Source organism: Furipterus horrens, unplaced genomic scaffold (genome assembly GCF_987537825.1).
Source record: "Furipterus horrens unplaced genomic scaffold, mFurHor1.1.pri manual_scaffold_3, whole genome shotgun sequence".
Lineage (NCBI taxonomy): Eukaryota > Metazoa > Chordata > Mammalia > Chiroptera > Furipteridae > Furipterus > Furipterus horrens.
The window spans coordinates 21,693,622-21,719,952 of record NW_028327173.1 but is presented as its reverse complement, the minus strand read 5'-3'; the positions used below and the strand labels follow the sequence as shown (position 1 = coordinate 21,719,952).

Genomic DNA, 26,331 nt, shown 5'->3' with positions numbered 1-26,331 from the left:
CAGGACACGTGCCCCCAAATTGCATCTGCCTGGGTGGTGGTGATTGGACTCTCTCACCCTCAAAAAGAAGAAATGAAAAAATACTTGAACACAGTCCTTGAGTTTTGTAATCCAATAAAAGGATACAGTATGTGCTCAGGAAATACATGGTCAGCATTGTAATTTATCCCTGATGCTCCTTTTGGAACGTGCATGAGTTTCTAGAAGGCATGCTCAGTATTTTCCTTAAAGAGAATGAAGCCACAGCTTAATCTGATTTATAAGGCTGAGCCCTGCTGGGTGATCACTTTCACCCCTCATGCATGTGACCTTGTAAACCTCACAGTTTTCATGGGCCCAACGAAGTTAAAGATAACTTTCAACAGCTCCAGTGCCAGAGATGATGTTAAGATAACGCAGATGAAAATTAACATCCACTGAGCTTCTGAGCAGAACGAGGCATAAGAAATTCAAAGGTGGGTTTGTAAAACCTCTGCTTCCTGCTCAGCTATGGCATTCACAGGCAGAGCTGCCTCAGTTTACTTGTCCAGAGACACGCAATGAAGCAAAAATAATCTCATTGGGCTTCTCCTGCTTGAGTGAGCACCGCTAAAGAAAATCACCCAACCAGGCAAATTGGCACTGCTACAAATTCATGGTCACCAATCTCAATCAAGCCTGCAGCAGTGCCTAGCAATCCATCTGTATTTCTCAAGTCAGTCTATTCTCCTTTTCTCCATGGAAGCTATTTCAAGCATTCTCCACCCTCCAGCCCATGAACAGCCCCCCTCTCCTCACCTTGCACTGGAGAATGACCTTGGCTCCCACCTCGAAGGCAATATCTTCAACTTCCAATTATCAAAGACGCCAAGCCCGCAGATCATCCCTGTCCCCATCCTTCCTCTCACCTTCCCACCTTTTACAACAGAGAAGCTCACTCCTCTCTCCCATCAGAAACCAATCCCCCTGTAGATGGTGCACCCCTTTAGGCTTTAGATCAGGGACCTTCAAACACCTTAACGTTTTCCATATGAAGTGCAACACAGTACACACTCACACATAATAGAAATATGATTCACAAACAGTAATTACCTTTTACTATGTGATGCACTCAGATCTTTTCCATTCTCTTTCTTTTGTTTTCTTAGCATCCGGCTTGTGACCCACCGCATCTCTTTCACGACCAGCCACCAACAGGCTGCAACCCACTGTTTCAAAAATCTTGCTGTAGATTCTCCTTCACTCCCACCTGCTTGGAACCTCATGCCTCATGTAATTCATCCTCCTTCTGTCCCTTCAGCCTCTCCCCTTCTGCCAAGCCTTTCTCACCACCAATTACATTTTCTCAGGTCTCTCTTATCTTAAAAGTGAAGATCTTTCTTCATACCCCACATCTTCTTGCCCTTTCTCTAAGGCTCTCTTTCACATCCAGACTTTTTTGACAGGATGTCTTCCCTTTCTACGTCCATTCCTCACCTCCCAGTCCTTTGTCACCCCATCCATGTCAGCCTCACCGAGGTCACCAATGAACCTCTTGTTGCAAAGAATCCAATGGGTTGTCTTCCAGCCTCATCATACACAGATGCTCAGTTGTATTTCGCAACAGCCAGCCCTTCCTCCTTCTGGAAACCGCTGTCCCATTTTACCTCCTGCCTCTTGGCGCCTTCAGTCTCCATCTGCCCTGCCAGCTTCTCTCCATTGTTTTGCAAGTTTCCACACGGTGTTGTTGCCACCTTGAGAGCCCCATTGTTGGAAGTTTTTGTTTTCTAATATCTGTACATTCGCCCGCATCTTTATTGACCAACTTTATTCTTTGGTTAGTCACCTCTCAATTTTCTTGGTCCAAATTTCTGTTTTGAGGGTTTATCTTTCTACTGAATTGCAGTTTGTTATATGTTAAACATAGGAAATAATTAATTGTAATAACTTGCAAATACTTTCTCTTTAAACGTTTTTCATTTCTGTAATTAAAAATACCGTTTCCCTTACGATGTCTAGCTTGGGTATAATGTTAAGAAAGTCTTCTCCCTACCTCTGAGATGATACAAATATTTCTCATATTTTCTTCCAGTGCTTCTGGGGTTCGTTGAGCGAGGTGTGGGCCTAATTTGTCTACAACTTGTGAGCCATCTGTCCAGGCACCCTTTATTAGTCAGTCAGCCTTTACCCTGCAATTTGAAAAGCCCCCTTTATCATATACTAAATTTTTAGATGTCCATATTTGTTTCTGAACTTTCCTCTTTGGTTCCGTTGATCTCTTGTATGAAGCTAATACAATACAGATTTTATCATTACAGCTTTATCGTATGTTTCTATATCTGAATTGGCAAGCCCTCCATTCACTGGGAGAAAAGAGGTCTCATTGTTGAGAGCCTGCGCTCTGAAACCAGCTGGACTGGTGTCAGGTCCCAGCCCCAACACCTACATGCTTTGTGACTGTGGGCAGTTTAGTTGAACCTGGACTCAGCTACTGCATCTGTAAAGTGAGGATAATGATAGTTTCCACCTCAGAGAGCTACTTTAAGGATTAATGAGTTAAGGCACACAACACTCTTGGAATGCCAGCTAGCACCTCCTGTGCTATTATTTCTCATCTCTCAGAGAGCTTGACTATTTTCACCTATTCATTCCAACAGATGGATCTTAACGATTGTTTTAGGTTCTTGGGGGGCGTAGGGTGGCATGAGCCTTGCCTGGAATTATGTTAAGTTATTTGAGGATAATTGTCATCTTAACCTTATAAACTCATCATTCACGATGTCTCATGAAAAATATTTTTCTACCTGTCAATAAAATGTTCACCACCCAAAGTCAAATCATCTTCCATCACCATATACAATGTGTATATTGGGCACACACTGCAATATATAGATCATGTTATCATAGAAATGTACGCTTGAAAACTATATGATCTTTCCCTGGCTCAGTTGATTAGAGCATCATCCTGTACACCAAAAAGTTTGCAGGTTCAATCCCAGGTTAGGATACATATGGGAGGCAACCAATGGATATTTCTCTCTCTCTCTTTCTCTCATCAATAAATATATCCTTGGGTGAGGATTAAAAGAGAAGAAAACTATATGATTTTATTAATAAACACCACCCCAATAAATTGAATTTAAAAAGTGTTGCTTTCTTTATATAGGTCATGTTTGTTTATTGTTTTAGGGCTGAATTTGATCTGCTAGCACTTTGCATGTAGGATTTGTTTTTTACACTGAGTGTGTTGGTTTGTGAGTAGATGGGTGTAAATATGTGTATCATACATACTTTTTATAGCAGTATTTGAATCAAGATTAATTTTAATGGCATTACTGTTATAGTTTGTTTAAAATTTTAAGGCTCTAGCCATGAAACCATTTACTCCATAAGTATTATCCAGTTTTCTCAGGTTTTTCTCTAATCACCTTTTTGGTAATTCAGAATATCCTGAGAGATTCTCCATTTTGTCAATATTTCAAATACATACTATTCTTTAATAATTGGCTTATCTCCTTGATTTATTATCCTTTCTGTGTTTTTGTATCTTCTTTCTTTTTATTTCTTGAGTAGACCCAATGAGAAGTTTACCTTTTATTAATCTCTTTAGTTATTTTTCTGCTTTTATCTCTACTAAGTTCATATCTACCTTCTCTTCTTAATGTTGTTTAGTTGTTCTCTTTGTTATGTTTTGAGTGTCAACACTCATTTCACTAATTTTATTTAATTATTACTTAATAATGAATAGGGCTATGAATTTGCTTTTAAATATGGCTTTGGCCTAGTATCATCATTATTAAAATTGTCTGTATTGGCAGCTTTTGTTTCCTCTTTGAATTCAAGAACTTATTTAGGAAAAGGTTTTATGAATTTTCAAGTGATTTGGATTTTTCTTTATTATTTTATTATCCATTTCTAGTTTATTTACATTGTGAACAGAAAATATGCCCCAACAGTTTTTGCTTTGTGAAGGAATTTGTGGAGATTTCCTTGCAGTCTAATATAAGGTCTATTTCTGTAATATTTCATGGGCATTTGTAAATAAGGTAATGTTTCTGATTTGAAGTTACAGAGTCTCATATAGCACATACACAGTTGTGGTATTTTATAGATCCTCTCTATCTTTATTTACTTTAGGCTTAGGCTTCAGATGAACATATTTTTTCAATTCTTATAAATTTTTAAATAGTTCATTTTGTCTGTTTCAGTGCTTTTGGGCATAATGTATCATAACTGTCAGATCTTTATTTTGAATGTGAACATCATCCATTTTTAAAATATCATCTTTGGATTTCCTTTTGCTTTGCTAGTCCTCTAGAAATTGAATTATCATTTTGAAAGCAGTGAAGCTAGAAGTGACAACACCAGAAGAAAAGATAGTTAAAAAGCGTTTTTCAAAAAGCTCCTTTTATTTATTTTTTTCCTCACCTGAGGACATTTTCATTTACTTGTTTTTAGAGAGGGAGAGAGGAAGGGAGAGAGAGAAAAACATCGATGCCAGAGAAGCATCAGTTGGTTGCCTTCCTACACATCCAGACCAGGGATCTGCGCCGGGACAGGGGACCATACAGATCCGGACCAGTGGTCGCACATATCCACGCCCAGACTGGGAGTCAACCCACATCCTTTCAGTTGCACAACAATGCCCCAAACACTGAGCCACACTGGCCAGGGCCAAAAAAAAACACTTATTTTCCACTCACAATCGTATTAAATAATAACCTGATATTATGGACAATCGTACATCACTTGTTAATGAGTTTTCTTCCTTTATGACTTTTCAAAAGTCTGAGCCATGTGAGAGCCCTCTAATTTAAAGATTTATTCAGGGTCCGGGTCCATTTGCTACATTGACCACTGTGCTTTTTCTCCTTTGATAATTTTGAAGATAAGCTACTTTATAGTCTATTACTAATTACACTTCATGTCTTTTAAGCCATGCTTTAACCTATAGTTCTCAAATGAACCACAGAAACTATGTAACAAATTTTTATTCTAAGCTGAGGAGATTAACATATCTCCTTCCCCCCACTCAATTCTTTATATCAGTATAATCTGTAATATTTTACCCTGGGATTTGGGCCACAGTAATATCTTATATCTTCTCTTCCAATAAATAATTGTTAACACTTGCATTCTGTTTTATGACTGCTTATAACAGTTATTTAGATTCTTTACTATATGGTTTATTTGCTTGTTGCCAATGCTTTTTAAAATATTTTATTAACCATAACTTTCCTGTACTTGAGTTCTTCATTTTGATTCATCTCTTGATTTAGTAGAAAACATCTTCAAGTGGCTTTTTATGAGTGTTATGTGAATAATATATTTTTGAGGCCTTTGATATTGGGAGCTGTTATCTTGGTTGTTTAACAACTTGGCTGAACCATATTCTTTTCTACTCTAAATTACATCGGGAGAGATCTGTACTGTGTCTAAGAGAAATACATCGAGGAGCATGCCACTGTGTTTTTCCCTAGTTTCTAGAGCTGATACAGGCATCTGCCTATTTTGACAGACTTTGGTCAATTCTGTCATTTGGGTCTTGGAATGAGATGTAGATGTAAGGCACATGTATTTATGTCGCCATCTTTTCAGATGTCATCAGCCATTAAATACTCATTGATTCATTCAGCAAACATTGATTGAGCACCTACAGTGTGCCAGGCATTGTGGGAGCCATTAAGGATTCCGAGGCATCAGATAAGATTTCTGCTCTCCTGGAGTATATGTGTATGTGTTGGGAAGAAGGAGGAACAGGCCATAAACAAGTGAACAAGATAATTTTAGAGAGTGATGGGTAGAGCTGCTGTATATTAGCTGCTCAAAACGGTACCCCTGGAGCTTTACAACATGGGAAAAAGCTATAAAGTAAAAAGAATAAAGTGATAGAGTGATGGGGTTGGGATGGAGACTCAATGCTGTTAATTAAATTCTCCTCTGCAGCAAATCCATTTGTTCATATGCTTACGGTTCCCCTGATGATATTCCCTCGGAAATCATGGTGTTTTCTTTGTCTTCAATTCACTGTGATGCTGTTCTACTAGAGGCAGGCCACGTGATTTTTTTCCCTTCTCTCTTCAAGGTAGTTGTCTTTGTTAGGTTAGGATTCCTCATTATTTGCATGCTGCTCCCAGCTGGATGACCACAAAGCTGGTGATGGGATAGCTGTGTGAGGGCACCCATGTCCAGCCTAGAGCCCCCCCCAAATTCAGTGTAGATGTAATGGTTGGGGTCAATAGTTGGATCTTCAGCAGGTTCTAAGAATACCTCCAAGGACTCCATTGTTAGACTTAAGCCCAATGGGCACCACTGTTCCTGTACTGGGAGACAGTGTTAAGGTGTAGCTAAGAGCTTGGCCCCTGGGGTCAGATGAGTTTTAATTTGCATTGATTTGCATGGATTTGAATTTCTTGTTACCATTCACTGGATGCCCAGCCCTTGCCGGTTACTTAACCTCTGTGTGCCTTGGTGTCTTCATCTTTAAATGGAGTTAATAACAGTACCTACCTCATAGCATTATTGTGATAGTTAAACTGAGCAATTAATGGAAGTACTTAGAACAGTGCCTGTACTTAGTAAACCCCCAATAATATATAATAATAATTACCATTGACTATATCTTGCGTTGCCTTAAAGCTTTTCCATGTCCTTCTTTCCCCTTGACTCAAACTCTATCTATACTTAATAAAAGACACAGATTACAAGGGCTAAGACCGACTGTGTCTAGGGATCAGGTTAAACTTGCTGATTTTGATGGGAGGACTTTGTGTGGCAGTTTGAACCTAAAGCAGGAAGGGGAAGGTGGGTGGGGTTGGGGAGAGGAAGGAGAAACTCAACAGAGGAGTCAAAAAATTCCCTTGTTTTGTGTTTTTCCTTTTTTGCAAACATGATTTTATCATTTTTTCACCTTAACTTTAGTATAATTAAAAAGTCAAATATTTAATTTACTTAAATGTTGACATTATCAATACCAAACATCAATATAAATATTATAAAGAGATTTAAATGTTTGTCCATATTAGTTTTTACCCTCTTTATACTTTTATTTATATTTTAAAAATAGTTAGAATGAGCCTATATCATTATTTCAGTCAGAGAAATTAAATATTTTGATAAAATATCACCCACAAACTGATTACTACAATATAGTTTTTATCTGGGGTTCATGTCTAATCTTTACCCATATATAAATAAATATTCAAGAGCTATAATCAAAAATATACATATAATTTTATGATCTACCGTTTTACTTGGAAAGATATTTAACATTCTCCTTTCTACAGGGTCATATTTATCACCTTAATAATTGTGTCCAAATTGCATCACATTAAAGGTTATAATATACCTCACATTACAGAACTGACATATAGGTTGTTCACATTTTTTCTCTGTAATAAAATTATGTCACTATAAACATCTTTGTTCATGTGGCTCTTTTTCTTTAGAATTAATTCCTGGAGATTACTGATGCAGAATATTTTAATAGTTTTTTGGCTGTCGATAAGAATTCATACACTCCTTTCCAAAATGATTATATCAGCTTTACACTCCAACTGGCAATAAATACATATGAATTTCCATGAGCCTCAGCAATATTGGGTTGTATATTTTTATTTATTTTTTCTAGTGAAATGGATTGTGTTTACACAGTAATTCTATTTTTTTTTCTAATATGAATCCTCTGAGCATACTCTTTGTTCATCTTGGTGATACTCCTAATCAATTAAAAAGCTCTAATTCAATACCGGTATTTGCCTTTGGCATAGTTGTTACAATTACTTCTGTTTTTCATTTTATTATTTTTCTTTTAAATTTTGGTTTAGTGTATTTGTTTGTTTTTCCATTTATAGTGCTTCCCTTGCCTCAGCCTCATTCTAGGGTCTGTTAGTCATTGGCATGAAAAGGATTTACAATAAGAGTTTTCAGGAAAGTGGATGCTTAGGGTAAAATAGAAGGGGCAACAGGAAGTGGACAGGGCATCAGGGTGAGGCACTGTCACCTTTCTCCCCTGGTTTTGATCGCTGAAAGGTGGTGCTTACCTGGCACCTCCTTAGCATAGTGTTGTAGCTTTAAGGTTGTCAGGATCCCTAGGGCATACCTGTGACTTCCCACTGAATGATTTAAGGAGAGCAATGGACTTGGAATATGTCCACCCGGTTACCACCTCGGGGATGGCCCCAGCCAAGAGGAGCTGGGCACAGCGACTACAGTTGAGCTTGAGTGATGGTTTTTCCCCAACATGGGGGACTGGGAGTGTGAGACGCTGCCTGGGGTGAGAGCGCTGACAGAGAGGGGGCCACGAGAAGAGTGACTGCGCCCTGTCAGCCCTTTGCCTGAGGGACCCTTCCCGGCGCTATGCCCAGTGCAGAACCCGCATGGCCCCCATCTAGAGCTCAGAGCCCAGCCAGTCCAGCCCAACCCCTGTGTCACCTATTCTTTCGATGGCTCTTCAGACTAGGGAAGCACTCCCCTGCCAGCCGTCAGTGGCCCCGGCAGAGTGCTGGGGCGCTTCCTGACCTCCCCTGCTCTTCTCTTGCAGTTTCCTGCTTCTTCAATTTCACCAGCCCCTCTGGGGTCGTCCTGTCACCCAACTACCCGGAGGACTACGGCAACCACCTCCACTGCGTCTGGCTCATCCTGGCCCGGCCCGAGAGCCGCGTCCACCTGGCCTTCAATGACATTGACGTGGAGCCTCAGTTCGACTTCCTGGTCATCAAGGATGGGGCCACCGCCGAGGCCCCAGTCCTGGGCACCTTCTCAGGAAACCAGCTCCCCTCCTCCATCACCAGCAGCGGCCATGTGGCCCGTCTTGAGTTCCAGACTGACCACTCCACGGGGAAGAGGGGCTTCAACATCACCTTTACCAGTGAGTCCTCCCTCTGCCCCCAGCTGACCACCCCTCTGAGCGTCAGTCTCTGAGGATAGTAGAGTGTTGATGTGGGTGGGCCAGTTCCAACGGCTGCAATGCCCAGACCTGGGGCTCCAGCATGACCAGGAAAAGCATAAAGCGCTGGCTGCCGGGCAGGGTGCTCCTTGCTGTGGAGTCCCTCTCTTTTGAGCATTTAGGTCTTATATATAATGTAGAAAGAGCCTGAAACCTCATTTCTCCCATCCCGGCCCCCTAGAAGGTACAGATAGAAGCATAAAGGGCCCGAGGGAGCACAAGCCTCTGTCATCCCCTCATTAGTGACCCATCCCCCTCTGATATGCTGCCCGGGGCCTTGAACGCCCACTAACTGGGGCTGTAGGTATTCCAGTGGGGCTGCTCACACTTGGTTCTGCCCAGTTCCCACTTGAATCGTCAAGTCAGAAACAAAATTCTGGAGCACTGTTTCTGTTTGGCTCTGACACTTTATTAGAGCCAACTCCTATGGCATTTCCTTATCGCCCCTCTCAAGGCCACAGTCCAAAAGTTGTTAACCTCCAGTTTCCATCCTGGGCCCCTTCTAGAAGCAGCCTGGATTATTTTCATTCTGTCTCTCCTGGGTAATAGTGAGGGTGGGGGGTGGGGCAGAATCTTGGAGACTAGAAATAGCAAGCCACCAAAGGCAGCAAGAAGTACTTACCAGGCTATAATAAGCTGTAGTCCCATGACCTTGGCCAATGACAAATAGTCAAATGGGGCTAAAGCTGGGTCTATCTGAATAATTAACCAGATCCCTTTCCAGAGGCTGCTTGTGAAATGCAGGTCCTCGACTCAAGCGCCACCCCATGCACACAAACACACACATAGAGCTGGTCCCTCCGGTGATTTTGACAGAACTGATCTCCCCCCAGCCCCCACCCTCATCTGTGGCACAGAGGTCTTGCTTTCTTGTTTCACCTGTCCCTGGGGTTGAGCTGAGCTGAAGACAGTAAGTGCCAAATGGCCAGCCATTGGGGACCCCAGATTCCAAGGGAAACCCAAACTAAAAGCCCTTCCCTGCCATCCCCCTTGGCACCTTCCTCAGGACCCCAGACTTGCTGGATACAATCGACCTTCTCAGGGCGTGCCCCCTCCAGGCTGCCCCTGTTCCCAGCATCTGTGGGCAGGAGGAAGCAGAGCCCAGCCTGTTTTCCCTGACCTTCCCCATCTAGCAATGCAGCTCTAGCTTTTAGGTCTTCCCTGCTTTCCCAGGAGGCTGTGAGCTCTGGACAGGCAGGGAAACGTATTATTTATCCACCCAGTACTTATCTGATATGTGGTAAGGATCCGTAAATGTTTATTGAGTGGAAAGATCCATGAATGACTCAATGCTCTTTCTCCCCTGGTGAAGTGGGATGAGGAAGAGTAAGAAGTCCCTAGGGAAACCCCATTTGTCCAAGATGGTGACAGCTGAGAACTTTGCAGGGTCAAAGGCCATATGGACACAGGCAGGGCACCTGCAGCAAAAACACATGCTTATAGTCTCTTAGGAAAACACCACCCTAATAAGACCCCATTTTCCAAGAAAGGAAAATGATGGAGGAAGGAAGCCTGGTCCTCGGGAGGAAGAAGGAGGCACAAGGTGTGCACCTGACCTGAGCACCAAGCTCTCAGCTCACATTCCTCTCCAGGGTTTCCCCGCCACCGTAAAACTCACACACACCCAGTAAGTGAACACTCAAAATATGGGGGCAGGTCAGAGAAAAAATGCTAACTACCACGCAGAAGTGATTCTTGCCAACATTTGGTGAACACTATTACAGACATCAGGTATTTTTCTGTGCATTCATACAGATGGACAGTTGGATGGATACATAGAAAAACAATTTTTTTATCTGGGCTCCATCCTACATGTGCTGAATCAGAACCTCCAAGGGGCTGAGGCCCTAGGATCTTCCTTTTAAGAGGCTTCTGAGGTGGTTCTGATGAAGCTGGTGGACAGCAGTCTATGGACAAGTGTTTGGGAAGTATCGTAGCATGGTCTTCCCTGCAGGACAGTCATCTCCTGGGTCACAGCCCAGCTGATGATCATCCAGGCTGAGCTAGAGTTTGCCTGGTGTCAGGAGCTCCCCTCCCCAGACAGCTCTCTCCATAGCTTCTCCTTAGGGTGACTTGAAATCTGTGTCCCTATATAACAAGGACCCGTGACTCTTTCCCACCTCTCAAGCTCCTTCTTCCATGTGGAATATCTTCAACAATGTCGAAGGAGATACTGCTTCCTGAGCACCTACTGTGTGAGCACTCTGCTGACCTACTATGCAAATACTCCACAGTCACCATGGCAGACCCCACACCCAAAACTTCATAGGCTGAGATCTGTTCCTTTTCACACAGCAGGAGGCAGGTTTGAGAGGACACCCAGGTAGAACTGGGCAGTATTGAAATCCTTGACTCAGAGCTTTTTCTCCCAGATACTGAAAATAGCTTCCTATGCAGATCTTTTGTGTGCATACATGTGTGTGAACATGTGTGTGTGAACAATGTGTGTGTGACTGGGCAACCTAATGGTCCTGGTTCCTAATAAAGAAAGTTGGTAAACTGAAGTCTGGGCTGACCTAGGCTTTGCAGTTGAGAGGGAAGGGGACTGGGGACTTCATGGAGGCTCTGCGAGGGATCACCACACTCATCTCCATGCCAGACCCCCCACACCTCCCCTTCAGTAAGAAGAATCCCCAAGTCTATGGGCCTCTTGCCTCCAGCAAGATCCAGCAGCCTTCAGGGTGGGCTGCTTCTGTTTCTGACTAAGCAAATGTTTCTATCACTAGGCAGTCTCAGAGACTTGTGAATTGAGTTTTTTAAAATGGCACTTGCCCGTGCCTGGTTTCCACTGCAAAGCCACCATCCTTCAAACAGCAGGGAAGCAAACAGGGTGTGGCTTCAGAGACTTGAGCGCTGGAACTTGGCACCAGTGATGGAGGAAGCCAGGGAGCATGCCTGGAGGAGGTGGAGGGGAGCGGGAAGAAGGAACTGAGCTCGTTCCTAAGGAGCACTTACATCTATTAGGAGCTGGACCAAATATTCTCCACTTTCCTATTCATATCAACTTCCATTTTATTTCTATCCCAGAATGACCCTGCAAGTGAAATATGGTCTCATTTTATAGGTCAGAAAACAGAGGTTCAGCAAGATTACATAAGTTGCCCAGAACCATGGAGATAACAAGAGGCAAAGCTCGATTAAACCCAGAAGTGTTCTGACTCTCCTCCCCCATCCCCGACTGCATTATCAATTGCCTGGGAGAGTAAAAGGCAGCCTGACAGAGGGGAGGGAATGAAGAAAATGGGTTCAGACAGCGTTGATTCCAGGGCACCTACTTCATGATGCTTAGTGTCTATTAGCATCACAGGATTTAGAGCCCAGCTCACCTGCAACATAAGTGATCCCATCACTGTCTGGAGTTAGGGAAGCATGGAATGGATTTGACAGTGAGCAGACAGATCTGTTCCTTAAGCCTCAGTTTCCTCATTTGCAAACTGGGATAATAATAGCTACTTCATGGAATCATTATATGATGTAAATGAGTGAATATGAGAAATACTTAGCCCGCTGCCTGATCTATGAATGTTCATTAGGATGAAATTGGATTAGGTGCTCGGGAAGGCAGGAGATCAGGTTTAACAATCGCCTGCTTTATGCCCAGTGTGGCACTGGTTTTAGGGTATCTGGCTCTCCCTCCAGCATGGCAGTTTCTTGGGGAAGTGGATGAGGTCTAGGGCTGACCACCATAATGAAGCTGATTTTCTTTGGGGGCCCATCTGCGTGCCAGCTCCACCTAATCACACCTTGGCCCCCACCCGCACAGCCTTCCGCCACAACGAGTGCCCAGATCCCGGCGTTCCAGTCAATGGCAAACGGTTCGGTGACAGCCTCCAGCTGGGAAGTTCCATCTCCTTCCTCTGTGACGAAGGCTTCCTCGGGACACAGGGCTCCGAGACCATCACCTGCATCCTGAAGGAGGGCAGCGTGGTCTGGAATAGCGCTGTGCTGCGGTGTGAAGGTATGTGCCTGCCAGGCCGGGGCTGTGGCCGTGGCCATCACGGAGAGGCTGAGGAGGGGGACCAAGGGCCCTGAACCACAGTGGTGCATTTCCGAATCATCCTTCCTCTTCTCCCAGGACTCAGGGCTACCCCCTCTCTCTTGCGCTGGAATGACAGGGCCTCAAAGGACCACTTGGCATAGACATTTGCATTGTAACCAGAGATTAAACTGGAGAATACTCTGGTTCTAGATGGTCAGGCATCAAAACACCTCTTTCAGCTGGGGACTCTCAAAATCACAGCCATGAGGACCCCTGCTTCCTGCTCCTGCCCAAGGCAGCTCCATCTGCTGCTCTTTTCTTCTCCGCGCGCTGATTGGGGACATCTCCCAAGCTTGGCCTTTGTGCCCCCGTTAAAATCTGCCTGTTATCCTTGCGGTCAGTCTCCAGGTGGCTAAGGGCAGAGCAGCCGGCAGAAACACAGCTTGACGCAGGTACAAGTGTTGTCGTGGCATCTTTGAAGCCCGGCCTTGCCACACAGAGCAGGTTTGGACTCCACTTCAGAGATAAGCCATCTGTTCCACCAACTGCAGGCACTGAAAACACAAATTAAGCCTCTTGAGGGCAGGATCATGTCAACTCTGTGTACCAAGCACAGTACCTGGCGCAGAAGTGGTCCTCAATGAAGATTTGCGAGTAATGGATGAAGAATGTGTATCCCATAGGTGCTTGGGGGCAGTGACTGTGTCCGAGGAGACAGGGGCTGTGGTTCCCTCCTTTTAGGAGCCAAAAAGCTTCTTTCTCTCATCTCACTTGTGGACAGCAGGTAGAGACCTAAGAGACCTCTACCTACCCAGTTCCCAAACCCAAATCTGAGCACACAGGCCAGCAGGTGGGAAAGACAGGAGGACAACGCGGGGCTGTGCCTTAGATGGAGCACTGCCCCCAGGATGACGGGGGGGCGGGGGGGGGAGAGACCACAGAGAGTCCAGGGCATGTGCCAGGGTCTGGGCTGGAATCCTGGTGGGTCCCTTTTCCCCTCTGAACCTCTGTGGTTTTCGTTTTTGTTTTTCAGCTAAAAAAAAGGGTGGAGGGACGGGTGATAATAAGAGGGCAGGTGTAAAGGGCAGTTCCCAGCATAAAGTAAGTGCTCAAAACTGTTAGCTGCACTCTCAGTACTTTGTGAACTCCCTGAGGTTAGGGAATCACCCTTGGACTCCTATTCCCACAACTGACGTGTTTGGTGTTTGGCACTTAGATACTCAGTCAGCACTGGTTGATGAGTCACTGAATGAATGGATGAATGAATGACCTGTCAACTAAGTTAGACCCTTTTTAATGGCCTCCAGAGTCCTGACTCTCACAAGACCACTTGTTGCCTCCCCCCTGAAACTTACAAGCTGCGTCACCCTGGGCAAGCCACTTGATCTCTCTGTGCCTCAGTTGCCCCATCCGTAAAGTGTGGTTAATGATGGGAGCCTCCTTACAGGGTTGTTGAGAGCAGCCACTGTTCTTGGATCAGCACCTGACAGCAGCAACACTCAATGTGTGTTGGCTGTGAACATTATTTTAACCTGATTTTAACCATTTTTTCATCAAACCAGTCAGATGAGTATCACTGCCCTTGGAGGGGAAGGTCGGGTGGTACATTTCCATCCTTCCAGGTGCGTGCCCCAATCATGACACCAACAGATTACTTTCTGCCCTTCAGAGTCCCACAGCGAGGTCCACACAACCTCGTCTGCCATTTCCCCCCCAGCAGAGTGAGCACTTTTGGAAATAACATGAGCTCTAGCATCAGAGAAACGACGTGAAGCTCACGGCTTCGCCTCCCCCAAGCTGTGCACCTGGTGGAGTAGGTCATTCTGCTTTGGTGGCAGAGGGATCGTCATGCATGTCTGATGGGATTGTGTGTGGGTGATGCTGATGTCCCTGCAGAGCAGCTATGCGGAGCCGGGGCCTGGAGGTTTTCAGCCGGTGGTCGTTCCCCTTTCCTCGCGCTGGCCCCCGTTCTCTCTCGTGCTCGGCAACCTCCTTTGACTCCTCTGGTCTTCCTCCTGCTGGGCCATCTCATCCAGGACATTTCCCTGCTGTCTCTCGCTCACCTGATCCCTCCTTTCTCCTGATTCCTTTGGTTCTCCGTGGGCCAACACCGGGCCACTCTAATGGACACTCGGTCTCACCATTACTACATTTTTCTTCACCGACTCCAGGGGCCTTGGCCCTATCTTCCCACTGAGATTCCCCTCACTTCTGGGCCAGAAGCCCATGCCCCAGTGCCTCTGAGCCTGTGGGGGCTCAGTCCCAGTGAAGATGACCCCCCTGAAGAGGTATCAGGAGTTGATCATTGCAGAATTGCAGAATCCTCCTCTTGTCCGCACTGCTGCCCCCCTGGATCGGGTGCTCCTCAGCCATCATTCATGATGGACATCGTCCTGCATGATGGGCGTCCTCCTGCATGATTGCCATCGAGTGCAGTGAAACACTCAAGACCACACATGATGCAGGAGAGGGTCTGACCTATGTTCATGAACCTTAACACAGCTCATCATTTCATAGGCCAAGTCCTGATTTTGAAATTAAAACTGTCTCATTTACTCTGTCCCTGGGGGGACAGTAGGCAACCAAAAATAAAGGGCAGCCTACTTATCAGAGAGATTCTGACGTGGCACAAAGAAGAAGAGCCTGCTCATTGTTCTCCAAGTGAGGGGTGCTGGCTGCCTGCCTCGTTTGGGGGCACCCGGGAGCAGCCCATCAGAGGGACGGAGTGAGAGACACCGTTTCCGGTGACCAATCCCAGACCTAAAACTGTAGAGCAGGTCAGGCAGAGAAACCCCTGGGAACCTGGCCCCTCGTGGTCCCTCCCGTCCCTTGTGCCCCAGCCTTGGGAGAACCCTGCTTTGTAATCAGCATCTTTGTCTTTTTCAGTTTTCTAGTTCTGTTTTTGATTAAGTATCCCCACCTTGTGGACAATTAAATGAGGAAGCTAATGGTCTTTTAAAAAATCATTTAATATATGCTAAGAGCCACTTAGTTCTCGAGAGGCTGTAATGGGACAAGGGAGAAAATGGCTGCTTCTCCTACATTTAGAAAGAAGGATGATTATCTGGCCGATCAAAAGCAGAAGTCGGCAAACTTTTCTTAAAGGGCCAGCTAGGAGGTGTTTTTGACTTGGCGGGCAACCACCCAGTCATCGTTATATGAAAACAGCCAGAGACAACACAAGTCAATGGGCTGGATTAGGTCCCTGGGCCATATTTTGATGACCCCTGATCCCAAGGACATAATGGATCCATATGTTTAAAATGAGAAATTCCCTAAGAGACTTCCAGGTGGTGGAGGCATCTACAAAGGACTGCCTGGTTAGCTCTCCCTACATTCCTCTCTTCTGTCTCTTCTAAAAAAGAACCAACTAATTATATCCCACTATGATAAATGTCTTATTCACTCATTTCAGCCAGGCACCAGTCTGGGAAGTAGGTGTAGTTATTGTCCCCACTGAGGTACAGAGAGGTTAAGTCACTTGACCAGGTTTCTCCCAGTTTGTAAGTGACAGAGCCAGAATTGGAACCCAGACTCTTGGTTACACTGTTGCTGTATTTTTCCTTTGTTATATCACTAGAGAGAATGTAATTTCAAACATGTTTATGGAAGACTTAAAATCATTCACAAAGAGGATGAAAAGCAGGTTTTCTACTTCCCATATCCCAGTAGAAAATTAAAACAAAAGGATACATATTGTCTCTCACAGAAGACAAAGACAGAGCACCCCATGGAAGCATCAGAAATTGACAGCATAAAACAAAATGACAGCAGTTAGATGAACATGTCATAAAGGCAATTAAACTCCTTATTAAAAGAGCGAGATTCAAGCTGGATTTTCTTAAAATGTCGTTTACAAGAAGTATGCAAAAAAAAAAAACAGGAGATAATCTACAGTATGTATTTCCATTTTTAAAGTAATACTTGGCAGTTGTAAAAAATTTGAATAATACATGAGTGTGATCAAGTTCAAAGTGAAAATACTCATTTCTCAATCTCACTCCCCAGAGAAAAATAGTTTCACAATCTGGTAAAAACACATGCACATTTTTTTTTCCTCTGTGTGTATACCAAATGTGTTACTTTAATAATTAGAAAATTTTTAAGTTATAAAGAAGAAGGAAGGTCAATTCTCTCCACTCTCACGAGAAGATTCTAAGTGATGATTGGAGCTCACATAGGCCTCTCAGGAAGAAGTAAGGGTAGTTATTGAGTTCCTAGCATCTTATTCAATCTCCTTGTCACTCTTGTGAGAAAGATATCTTTATGCACTATACGTGACAATTCTGGAAGGCAGCGAGATGAATTGACTTGCTTGAGATCACCCAAGTGGTAATAATTCAGTGCTTACCATGTGCTAAACACCAGGCCAAATGCTTTACATACACCGTCCTGTCGAATCCTCCTGACGACACTAAGAGGTTGGTACTGTTACTATCCTCACTTCACAGATGAGGAAACTGAAGCACAGAGTCATTAGGTAACTTGCCCAAGGTCACACAGCTGAGTGAATGGGAGAGTTGGGATTCAAATCCAGATATTCTGATTCCGGAACCATCCCTTACTCACCAAATGAGGTCTGTCTGACTCCAAAGTTCATTCTCCATTCATTCCACCTGATGGTGGTGGGCAGTGAGGGGTGGATGGGTGGTGGAGAAGCAGGGCTGGGCGGAGTAGAAGGCAGAGGCTTTTACTGCCTCTGGTCATTCACAGTGGACACTTAGTTGACTCCTAGCTCTTTGAGGTCAGTAGTCAGGGTGAGTATTCCCAAGTCCACCCACCGTGGTTAGAAGTGCAGACTCAAGTTGGACCACTCAAGTTTAAATCCTGGCTCTGCCATTTCCTGGCTGTGTGTTTCTGGCTCAGATCCCTAACTTCTCTGTAACTGTTTCTACAACTATGAAATGAGGCTGACACCAGTAGCCACCTTACAGGTTGTTGTGAGGATAAACACAACAGAGGAAGAAAAAGCTCTCATAAATTAGCAGTTCTTTGTATCATTCTGTTATATTATCATTGCCATGCACAACTTCAGCCTCAGAGGGCAGGAGAGATGGGTCATCCCTCACAAGGACACCCACCCCGCATCAGAAGCCCAGTGTATTAATCATCTCATGTTGCCATGACCAAATATCACAGACTAGGTGGCTTAAACAGCAGATACTTGTTTAATCACAGTTCTTGAGGCTCGAAGTCCAAGATCAGGTGCCAGCAGGGTTGGTTTCTCCCGAAGCCTCTCTCCTTGGCTAGCAGATGGCTGCCTTCTTGCTGGGTCCTCCCATGGCCTCTCTTCTGTGTGTGCTTGCTCTCCTAGTGTCTCTTCCTCTTCTTAGAAGGACACCAGTCCACCCCTGTGGCCTCATTTAACCTTAACAACCTCCTTAAAGACACCATCTTCAAAAACAGTCTATTGGGGTTAAGACTTTGGCCTATGAATTGGGAGAAATACAATTCAGTCATGACCCCAGTATCTCTACCTTTCAATCAATATTTTATTCCTTCGAAAAAAATATTTATTGGGCACCTACTATGTCCCAGGCAGTAGGTCAGACACAGGGTCTCTCGACTTATTGCTGAGAGCTCTTCTTTCTATTCAAGACAGGACCCTCTCCTCTTTTTTTTTCTTTTCTGTGTCTGCATGTGTTTGTGTTTCCTTTTTTACCCCAACATCATTCTCTTCCAGTTGTTTTTATTAGTGAGTACTCATAAAATACACAACAAAATTTACCATCTTATCCATTTTAGGTGTTTAGTACATTCATATTGAGCAACCATCACCAACATCCATCTTTAGAACTCTTTTCATCTCTCAAAACTGAAAAACTCTGTGCTCCTTTAAACACTAACTCCGCATTCCCTGTTCCCTAAGCCCTGGCGACCACCTTTCTACTTTCTGTGAATTTGACTACCTCACATAAGTGGAATCATACAGTATTTATCCTTTTGTGACCGGCTTATTTCTCTTAGCGTGTTCTCAAGGTTTATGTATGGTGCTGCATATATCAGAATTTTTTTCCTTTTTAAGGCTGAAAGATAATCTACTGTATGTATTTACCACGTTTTGTTTACTCATTCATCCACCAGTGGACGTTCTGGGTTAGTTTCCCCTTTTAGCTGCTGTGAAGAGAGCTGTACAAACATCTGTTTGAGTCACTGCTTTCCCTTCTTTTGTTAACCCCAACATTCTTCATGAAAATTTCAAACAGAACAGTATAATGAACCCCCGTGTACCCATCACCCAGCTTCAACGACTATAAACTCATGGCCCATCTTGTTTCATCTTACACCCCCTCCCACCACCACCCTGCTCTGGGATTATTGTGAATGAAGCAAATCTCAGGCAAAATGTTTCATCCACAACATTTTAATGTGCATCCCTAACAAACGAAAAGAACTCTTTAAAACATAACCACAATACCATTGTCTTGAAAAATAAAATAATTACTTAATACAATCAAGTTTCCATGATTATCTAATCCTTTCTTTTATAGTATTTTTTTTTTTAAATCAGAATCCTAGTTAGGTTTATCCATTAAAATTAGTTTATATGTCTCAAGTCTCCTTTGTCTCCCCGACACCCCTTCAGTTTTTGGTTGAAGAAGCCAGGTCATTTATCCTGAAGAGTCTCTTGCCCTCTGAATTCTGGCAATTACATCCCCAGGAGGTTGTTTAACATGATCCTCTCTATTTTATATTTTCTTTAATTGGCAGTAATATCTAGGAACCTAATTAGATTTAGATTTTTTTTTTTTTTTTTGGCCAGAATGTTTTATTTTATAAGCAGGGCTCTGTGCCTTCATAATGCCTGATTGTATCTCTTTTGGGGATGTTAGGAACAATGAATGACCCTAGCCTAGCGACTGCAAAAGGATAACGTGATATTGTTTCTTCTTCTTTTATAAGCTGGAGCACTTAAAGAAAACTTGCCCACATCAACTGTTTGGTTACCCTGGAGTACTGTGCCTAAAAAAAAGGCAGGAGAAATACTTAATTGTTTTTCTTTATTTACCAGTTTTCGTATTAATGAGTTGATTCTCTAACACCTTCCAAAGTTGAACATTTTTAAATGCCATTAAAGCCCAATGTACTTAAACATACTTTATGTATGTAATCCCATTGCTGTTATTACTCTAATTGACTCAAATTGTCCCAGTGGCCAGTGGAAGCCTTTTGAAATTAGCCCAAACATATCTTGCACATTTTCTGTCGCTGACCTAGAATCCACTGTGTTCTCCAAAGGGCCCTGATTTTTTTTTTAAGTGAAAAATGATATTAGAATCTGAGCTCTAGAGATGCTTATTACTATTGAGTAGGCCCTTGTTTTTAAGTCTTTTCAATGAACAGAGAGGTAAGAAAGAGTTTTTAAAGAAAAAAATGCATCGTGGGTTCATTTCATTTCCAACATGAGAACACTTTTTCCTTCATCTGTTTGCTGTCATATCTGTATGTCCTTTCACTCTTGCTGAAAATCCCAGTTCCCAACCACATCAACATGCACACCTACGAGTCTCAGGATTGTAATACCAGTGCTACCTGCGGCAGTATGATTACCGAAAATAGTTTAAATTGTTTTTCCTTCAGTTCTTTTTTCCCTGTATCGTACGAGGGGTGGGCTATTAAATTACAGGGTTTTTAAATTGCTTTGACTAGTTTCTCCATGTGTGATTATGCTGCCAACTAACACCGTATTGTGCTCACTTATTGCCTCAGCTTTTTGAGCTTTGAGAAGGCTTATCGAATTTCAATATTTCTTTTAAATTGTGCAAAATATTTCAAAGTTCCAAAGTTAAACCTTTAAGAGAAGGTATCTTACTGATAAAGTCTAGCTTCTATCTCTCTCTACCCTAGTCACTCCCTCTTTCCATAGGTAATCTTGAGATTTTGGTTTACTCTCTCACTGATGGTTAATATGAGTAATATGTGTGTGTGTCTCCCACCTCTTTTTTAGATATGGAATCATATAATAGCCTTATTTTATACTTCTCTACCTTGCTTTTACTCACTTAATATATTCTACAGACCCTCTCCATGACATTATTTTATAGTTGCATAGTCCATTTTGATTTCCCCAGTTTATTCACTCAGCTCCCCATTGCTAAATATTTGGGCTGTTTTCAATTTTTTTTTTTCCTATTACAAATAGTGCTGCCATGCATAGCCTTGGAGATATACAGCAGTCCCTCTCTATATCGCGGTTCACTTATCACAGCCTCACTGTATCACAGGATTTTTTTAAATATTGTATTTAATTATTCATCGCAGATTTTTCGCTATATCGTGGGATTTTGCGGTACTGTATACATATGTTGTTAAAGTTACATAGGTTTAAGAGTGTAGAATATGTTTAACAACATAAGTATTGTTTATAAAAGTGTGGAAAAAGTTAATAACGGAGTGGGAAAGGTTAATAAGGGACTGGGAATGGTTTATAAGTGTGTGGGAAGGGTTTATAAAGCCTTAAAATATATATAAATACTAAAATAAATGTAAGGTTCCTACTTTGCAGATTTTCACCTATTGTGGGGGCATCTAGAACGTAATACCCGCGATAGGTGAGGGAATACTGTATACGTGTTTGTGCGTATGCATGTCATTTTCTATTTTGCTAGTATGTCTTGAAGATAGAGTTCTACAAACAGAATTGCTGTGTCGTAGAGTAAATGCATATGAATTTGGCTGGATGTTATCAAGTTTTTCTTCATGAGAGTTGCGCCGTCCTGCGTTTCCACCAGCAGGGGCCTAGAATACCTGGTTTCCCCCCCGCGTCACCTGGCACCAAACTTTGGGTTTTGCCTGCCTGATGAGGAATAATTTCTTATTGTAGTTTTAACACATCTCTTTTTAGCAAGAGTGAGGTTGAGCCTCCTTTCAAATGTTAAAAAGACATGCATTTAGAAATCCTCCCCTCCTCCCTGCCCGGCAACTGCCATCTGAAATATGAAGGTGAACTAGAGAGAGTGAAAGGCTGAAGGAAGAGAGAGGTCATTGGACCAGCAACTGAGCAGGAGAAGAGATGAGCTGGCCAAGGCAATAAAACGACATAGCAGAGAAAGAAGACAAAGACGTCCAAAGCCAGGATTTGGGTGTCCTGCCTTGGAGATTTTCCATAGGGTTCTGTGAATATGCACTGACCGGAAAGTAGCCAAGGCAGGCGAGTGACTGTGTGACCGATGGCTTCCTGGAAAGTGAGTGCGGAGATCATAGTCCAGCAACCAAAGAGAGTGGGCCTGTGTTGAGTTGGAACCAAGAAAGAGCCCCTCCTTCTGCTGAGGTTCAGTACCTGCATAGAGACCTGGGGACGGAGCAATTGGCATGCCCCTTCCCCCACCTACAAGGTCTCCTGTGTCCATTGAAGAAATAGAGGAGAGAAAGCTTTAGTAGTTTCAGAGAGATAAATGGATGGGTTTTGAAAACCAGGCTTATCCAGGAAGTGATAATATCCATTTGCAATTTACTCTCAATGTTTGCTACAGGTGCTATGTAATTACTTAGATTCTGCCACCTCAGCTTACTGAAAATGATAATAATCCCTGCCTATAAAATGAGGATAATAATAGTATCTGCCTTTTAGTGTTGCAGTTGTCACAAGGAGACTCCATAAGCCCTGACATGTGGTAAGCTCTCAATACCCACAAGCTCATTACCGTCGGCCCGTAGAGCTGTTATGTGCTGCAGGGGAATTTGGAGACAGAGGTCTGGAGGTTAAATCTCAGCCCTAACTTCATTAGCTCTCGATCTAATTTCCGAGCCTCTTTAGCCTTAGTTTTCTCTTCTGTGAAATGGGGATAATAAAGCAGGCGGTGTGTCATCGGTATGAGTTGTCTACTCATGAGCTTAACTATGATCTTCACCATTGTTAGTATTAGTATTATTTATCCTTCTTAATTAAACTTCCTAATATAACTTTCTATCAAGAATGTTTGACAGTTATGTTAGATAGTCCTAAGAAGTTTATAGAATTCAGAGAGGGAAGGCGTGTTGCCTTTGGCTGGGCTTTATGAAGCTGATTGTCTGGAGGAGTTTACAAACATTCGCAAATAGAAGTGCTTTGTAACTCTTTACCTCCTTCCCGGTCTTGTTCAGGCCATTTTTGGCATCTGGTAGCCCCATAGTAAGGAAACCCCAAGAAAGCTGGGGTTCCTTTAAAACTAGGGGGCTACTTAGCTTAAGATCTCTGGGTTAATGCCATCTTCCTAGGTCTGAGTGCAGGCGCTGCCACTTGCTAGCCCAGGGCTTGTTACCTAACCTCCATTCGCATCAGCTCTCTTAGCTGTAAGGTGGAGAAAATAACAGCAACCCCCTCCAGGGTTTATGTTTTGTGAAGAGTAAACATGACTATTGACGAGAAACTAAGTGCCTGGCATGAGTGGGCTCTCAGTCCATGGTGGGGTGGTGGCAGTAGCAGCATCTTTGGGGGTGGGGAAGGCAGTGTAGTAGTCAGAGTGGCCTAGGTTAGATAGTGTTGACAAGCAACCCCCAAATATCAGTGGCTTAAAAACAGGAGTCACTTAAAGGCCCGCTGACAGGACCTCTGTCTCCACTCTTGTTCCACAATCACCGAGGCAGGAAGCTTTGGCTCTTAATATTTCCACATGGACATGACACATATCACTTCTCTCATTTTATTGGTCAAGGCAGTCACATGGCCTAGCATGACTTCAACAGTGAAGTCTGACCATGTGCCCTGAAGGAGGAGCACTGGGAGAGCTCTTGTCACCACCATGGAGGCCAAGGGGCTGGTGGCAGGAAGAGACGAGAATGATGGGAAAGATGTGGGTGAAGAATGGGAAGCTGAGGGACAGGAAGACCAGGCAGAGAAACCAAGGGACGGGATAACAGGCTTGGTGAGATGAGAAGTATGCCGAGACCACCCAGGCACGGGTGGCATTCATTAATCCTTGTGTCCACTCATTGATTCATCCAAGCAATAGTCACTGAGTTTTGGTACAGAGGGACAACCATGCCAAGCTCTAGACTAAATGCTGGGGGTCCCAAGTTGTGTAAGACAAATAACAGGGTCCCTGCCCTCACAGAGCTTCAGGCTGACCATGGGAGCTCTTCCCCTCTCCAGAACCAAAGCACTGGGTGCCTGTGGTTCAGGGCGGGGGGGGGGGGGGGGGAGCAGTCTCTGCCTGTGCCACAGGCCTGACAGCTGAGTAAGGAACAAAGAAAATGCCAGTGTGACCCAAATATTATCTGTACTTTCAGCCCTTCCAAAGTGGCAAAGGACTTTGTTTAAAGGATTCTTTTCATTTCTTCCCTCTGGCCTTTAATAAAACTACAAATGATGCAATTGAAAATATCCGTAAGGATCCCAGTAGACAGAACTCACAGTTTATATAGTTTATGTAATTTTCCATGAAAACAAAAACAATACTTGTTGGCAGACACATTTTATAGAGAGGTGGTTTTTTTTTTTTTTGCTTTGTTGTTTGTTCATTTGTCCTCCCCGCCCAAGAAAACTGCTTCTCTCCCTTCTGTACCCCCAGCTCCATGCGGTGGTCACCTGACTTCGCCCAGTGGCACCATCCTGTCTCCTGGCTGGCCTGGCTTCTACAAGGATTCCCTGAGCTGTGCCTGGGTGATCGAAGCCCAGCCAGGCTACCCCATCAAAATCACCTTCGACAGGTGCTTGCCACCAGAGCCTCAGGGGCAGGGGTGAGAGGTGATCTCTATGGAGAGGTGTGGGAGGCATGTAGGCTGAGTGGGGGACCAGCACTGACACTGAAATGTCAGCAAGGTCAGAGAACACTGGAACGGACTGCCCTGGGTGGGGCAAACAGCACTAGCTTTGCCCTTGGCCTTGGTGCCACCACAGTAGTGGGGTCTCTGCTGTTTAAGGGACGATGACTGGAGGGGTGAGGAGAAGGCTGGGGGATGTCAGAGGAGGGAGAGTGGGCAGATAGACACCGTGAGATGTTGAAAGAGGCAGCAGCATCTGCAGAGCATAACCCAGAAATTTCCAATATGGGAAGACAGCCTTCCTGACCTCTGACCAGGTTCCTGCTCCTGTGCCCCACTTCCAGCTCTCACCCTGGTTATGCCCCTTGGGTGGAGAAAGAAGCCCCTTAAATATGAACACAGACTTCTAGACAAAGGATTCATGAGCTAGAAGAGCAGTCCACAAACTTTTCTGTGAAGGGCCAGATACAAATATTTTGGGTTTTGTGAACACTTGTGGATATCTGTTACATAGTCTTTGCTTTTATTTATATATACATATATGTGCATGTGTATGTATATGTATTTATATATATGTATATATATATGTATATATATCCCTTTAATAATGTAAAAAGCATTCTTTGCTCTCACACTATACAGAAATGGGCTATAGAGCAGGTTTGGCCCTGGCCTATAGTTAGCTGACCCCAGTCTGGAACATTCTAACCCCCGTGAGGCTAGTTAGTCATTGGGCCTCTAGGCCTTAAGCCGGGTCATGGCTCAGGCTACAGAGAAGATTGAGAGAGCTGTGTCCACCGTGGGAGGAGAAGGGCTTAAACAGAGCAGAGAAGGTCCTTCCACTCTGCTAATTAATGTGCAAATTATATTAAAATAACCCAGCCTGCCAAAAGCTGATTGTTCTGAAGCCCTGGGTCAGATGGGGCCTTTTGTCATTTGCAAATTCATACACCTTGAGTTTCTCAAGAAGTCTTCCTCTCCATCTTTGGCAGATTTAAAACTGAGGTGAACTATGATACTCTGGAAGTGAGAGACGGACGGACGTACTCAGCGCCCTTGATTGGGGTTTACCATGGGACTCAGGTCCCCCAGTTCCTCATCAGCACCAGCAACTACCTCTACCTCCTCTTCTCCACCGACAAGAGTCACTCAGACATCGGCTTCCAGCTCCGCTATGAGAGTGAGTCCCAGCGAGGCAGATGGCAGGGTTGGCCCGGGTGGGTGAGAGAACCCAGAACTGAGGCTCCCAACTTGGCCCTGTCCCCATACCATTCTCAAGGCTGTGCTTCTCGGGAGACCCTTCCTCACTGTCAGCCTCTCTCAGAGCTCAGCCTTTAAAGAGAATGAAAGCTTCTTTCTAAAGAACCTTTAGGAGCAGTAAAGCTGAGGGCCTGCACACGGGTTCTCGTGGACACACAGCAAGGCGTCTTCCATGTGCAGACATTGGGTTGGGCACTCTGGGGACATAGTATTTGACATGTGGTGAAGTTGAAGTGAGATGGCATCTCCCACTCACCCTCTCTCATCACCTTCTGCCTTCATTGCTGGTGCCTCCATTTAAAGATATTGACATCAATTCAGTTCTACAGACCACTGTAAAAATTACACCTGAGAGCACCATTAAGACACAGTCATTTTCTTACTCGGGTTTATAACCATTAGCCTTAGCATGGTGTCTAAGCCTTAGTAGACACTTAATTTATGTTTATTGGATGAACAAATGAACAAATGATCGAGCCAACTTCTTTGTTCTGATAGGTCTTCA

At 44.0% G+C, this 26,331-nt stretch overlaps 1 protein-coding gene across 1 annotated transcript in view; it reads left to right on the top strand.

The window, feature by feature from the left end:
• CSMD2 (CUB and Sushi multiple domains 2) overlaps positions 1-26,331 on the top strand; it is a 544,011-nt gene that overhangs the window by 341,913 nt on the left and 175,767 nt on the right. Inside the window, exons 14-17 of the mRNA XM_090269064.1 lie at positions 8,501-8,827; positions 12,669-12,863; positions 24,374-24,512; positions 25,559-25,746. Of these exons, the coding sequence (XP_090125190.1) occupies positions 8,501-8,827; positions 12,669-12,863; positions 24,374-24,512; positions 25,559-25,746 (849 nt within the window). The remainder of the gene's footprint in view (positions 1-8,500; positions 8,828-12,668; positions 12,864-24,373; positions 24,513-25,558; positions 25,747-26,331) is intronic.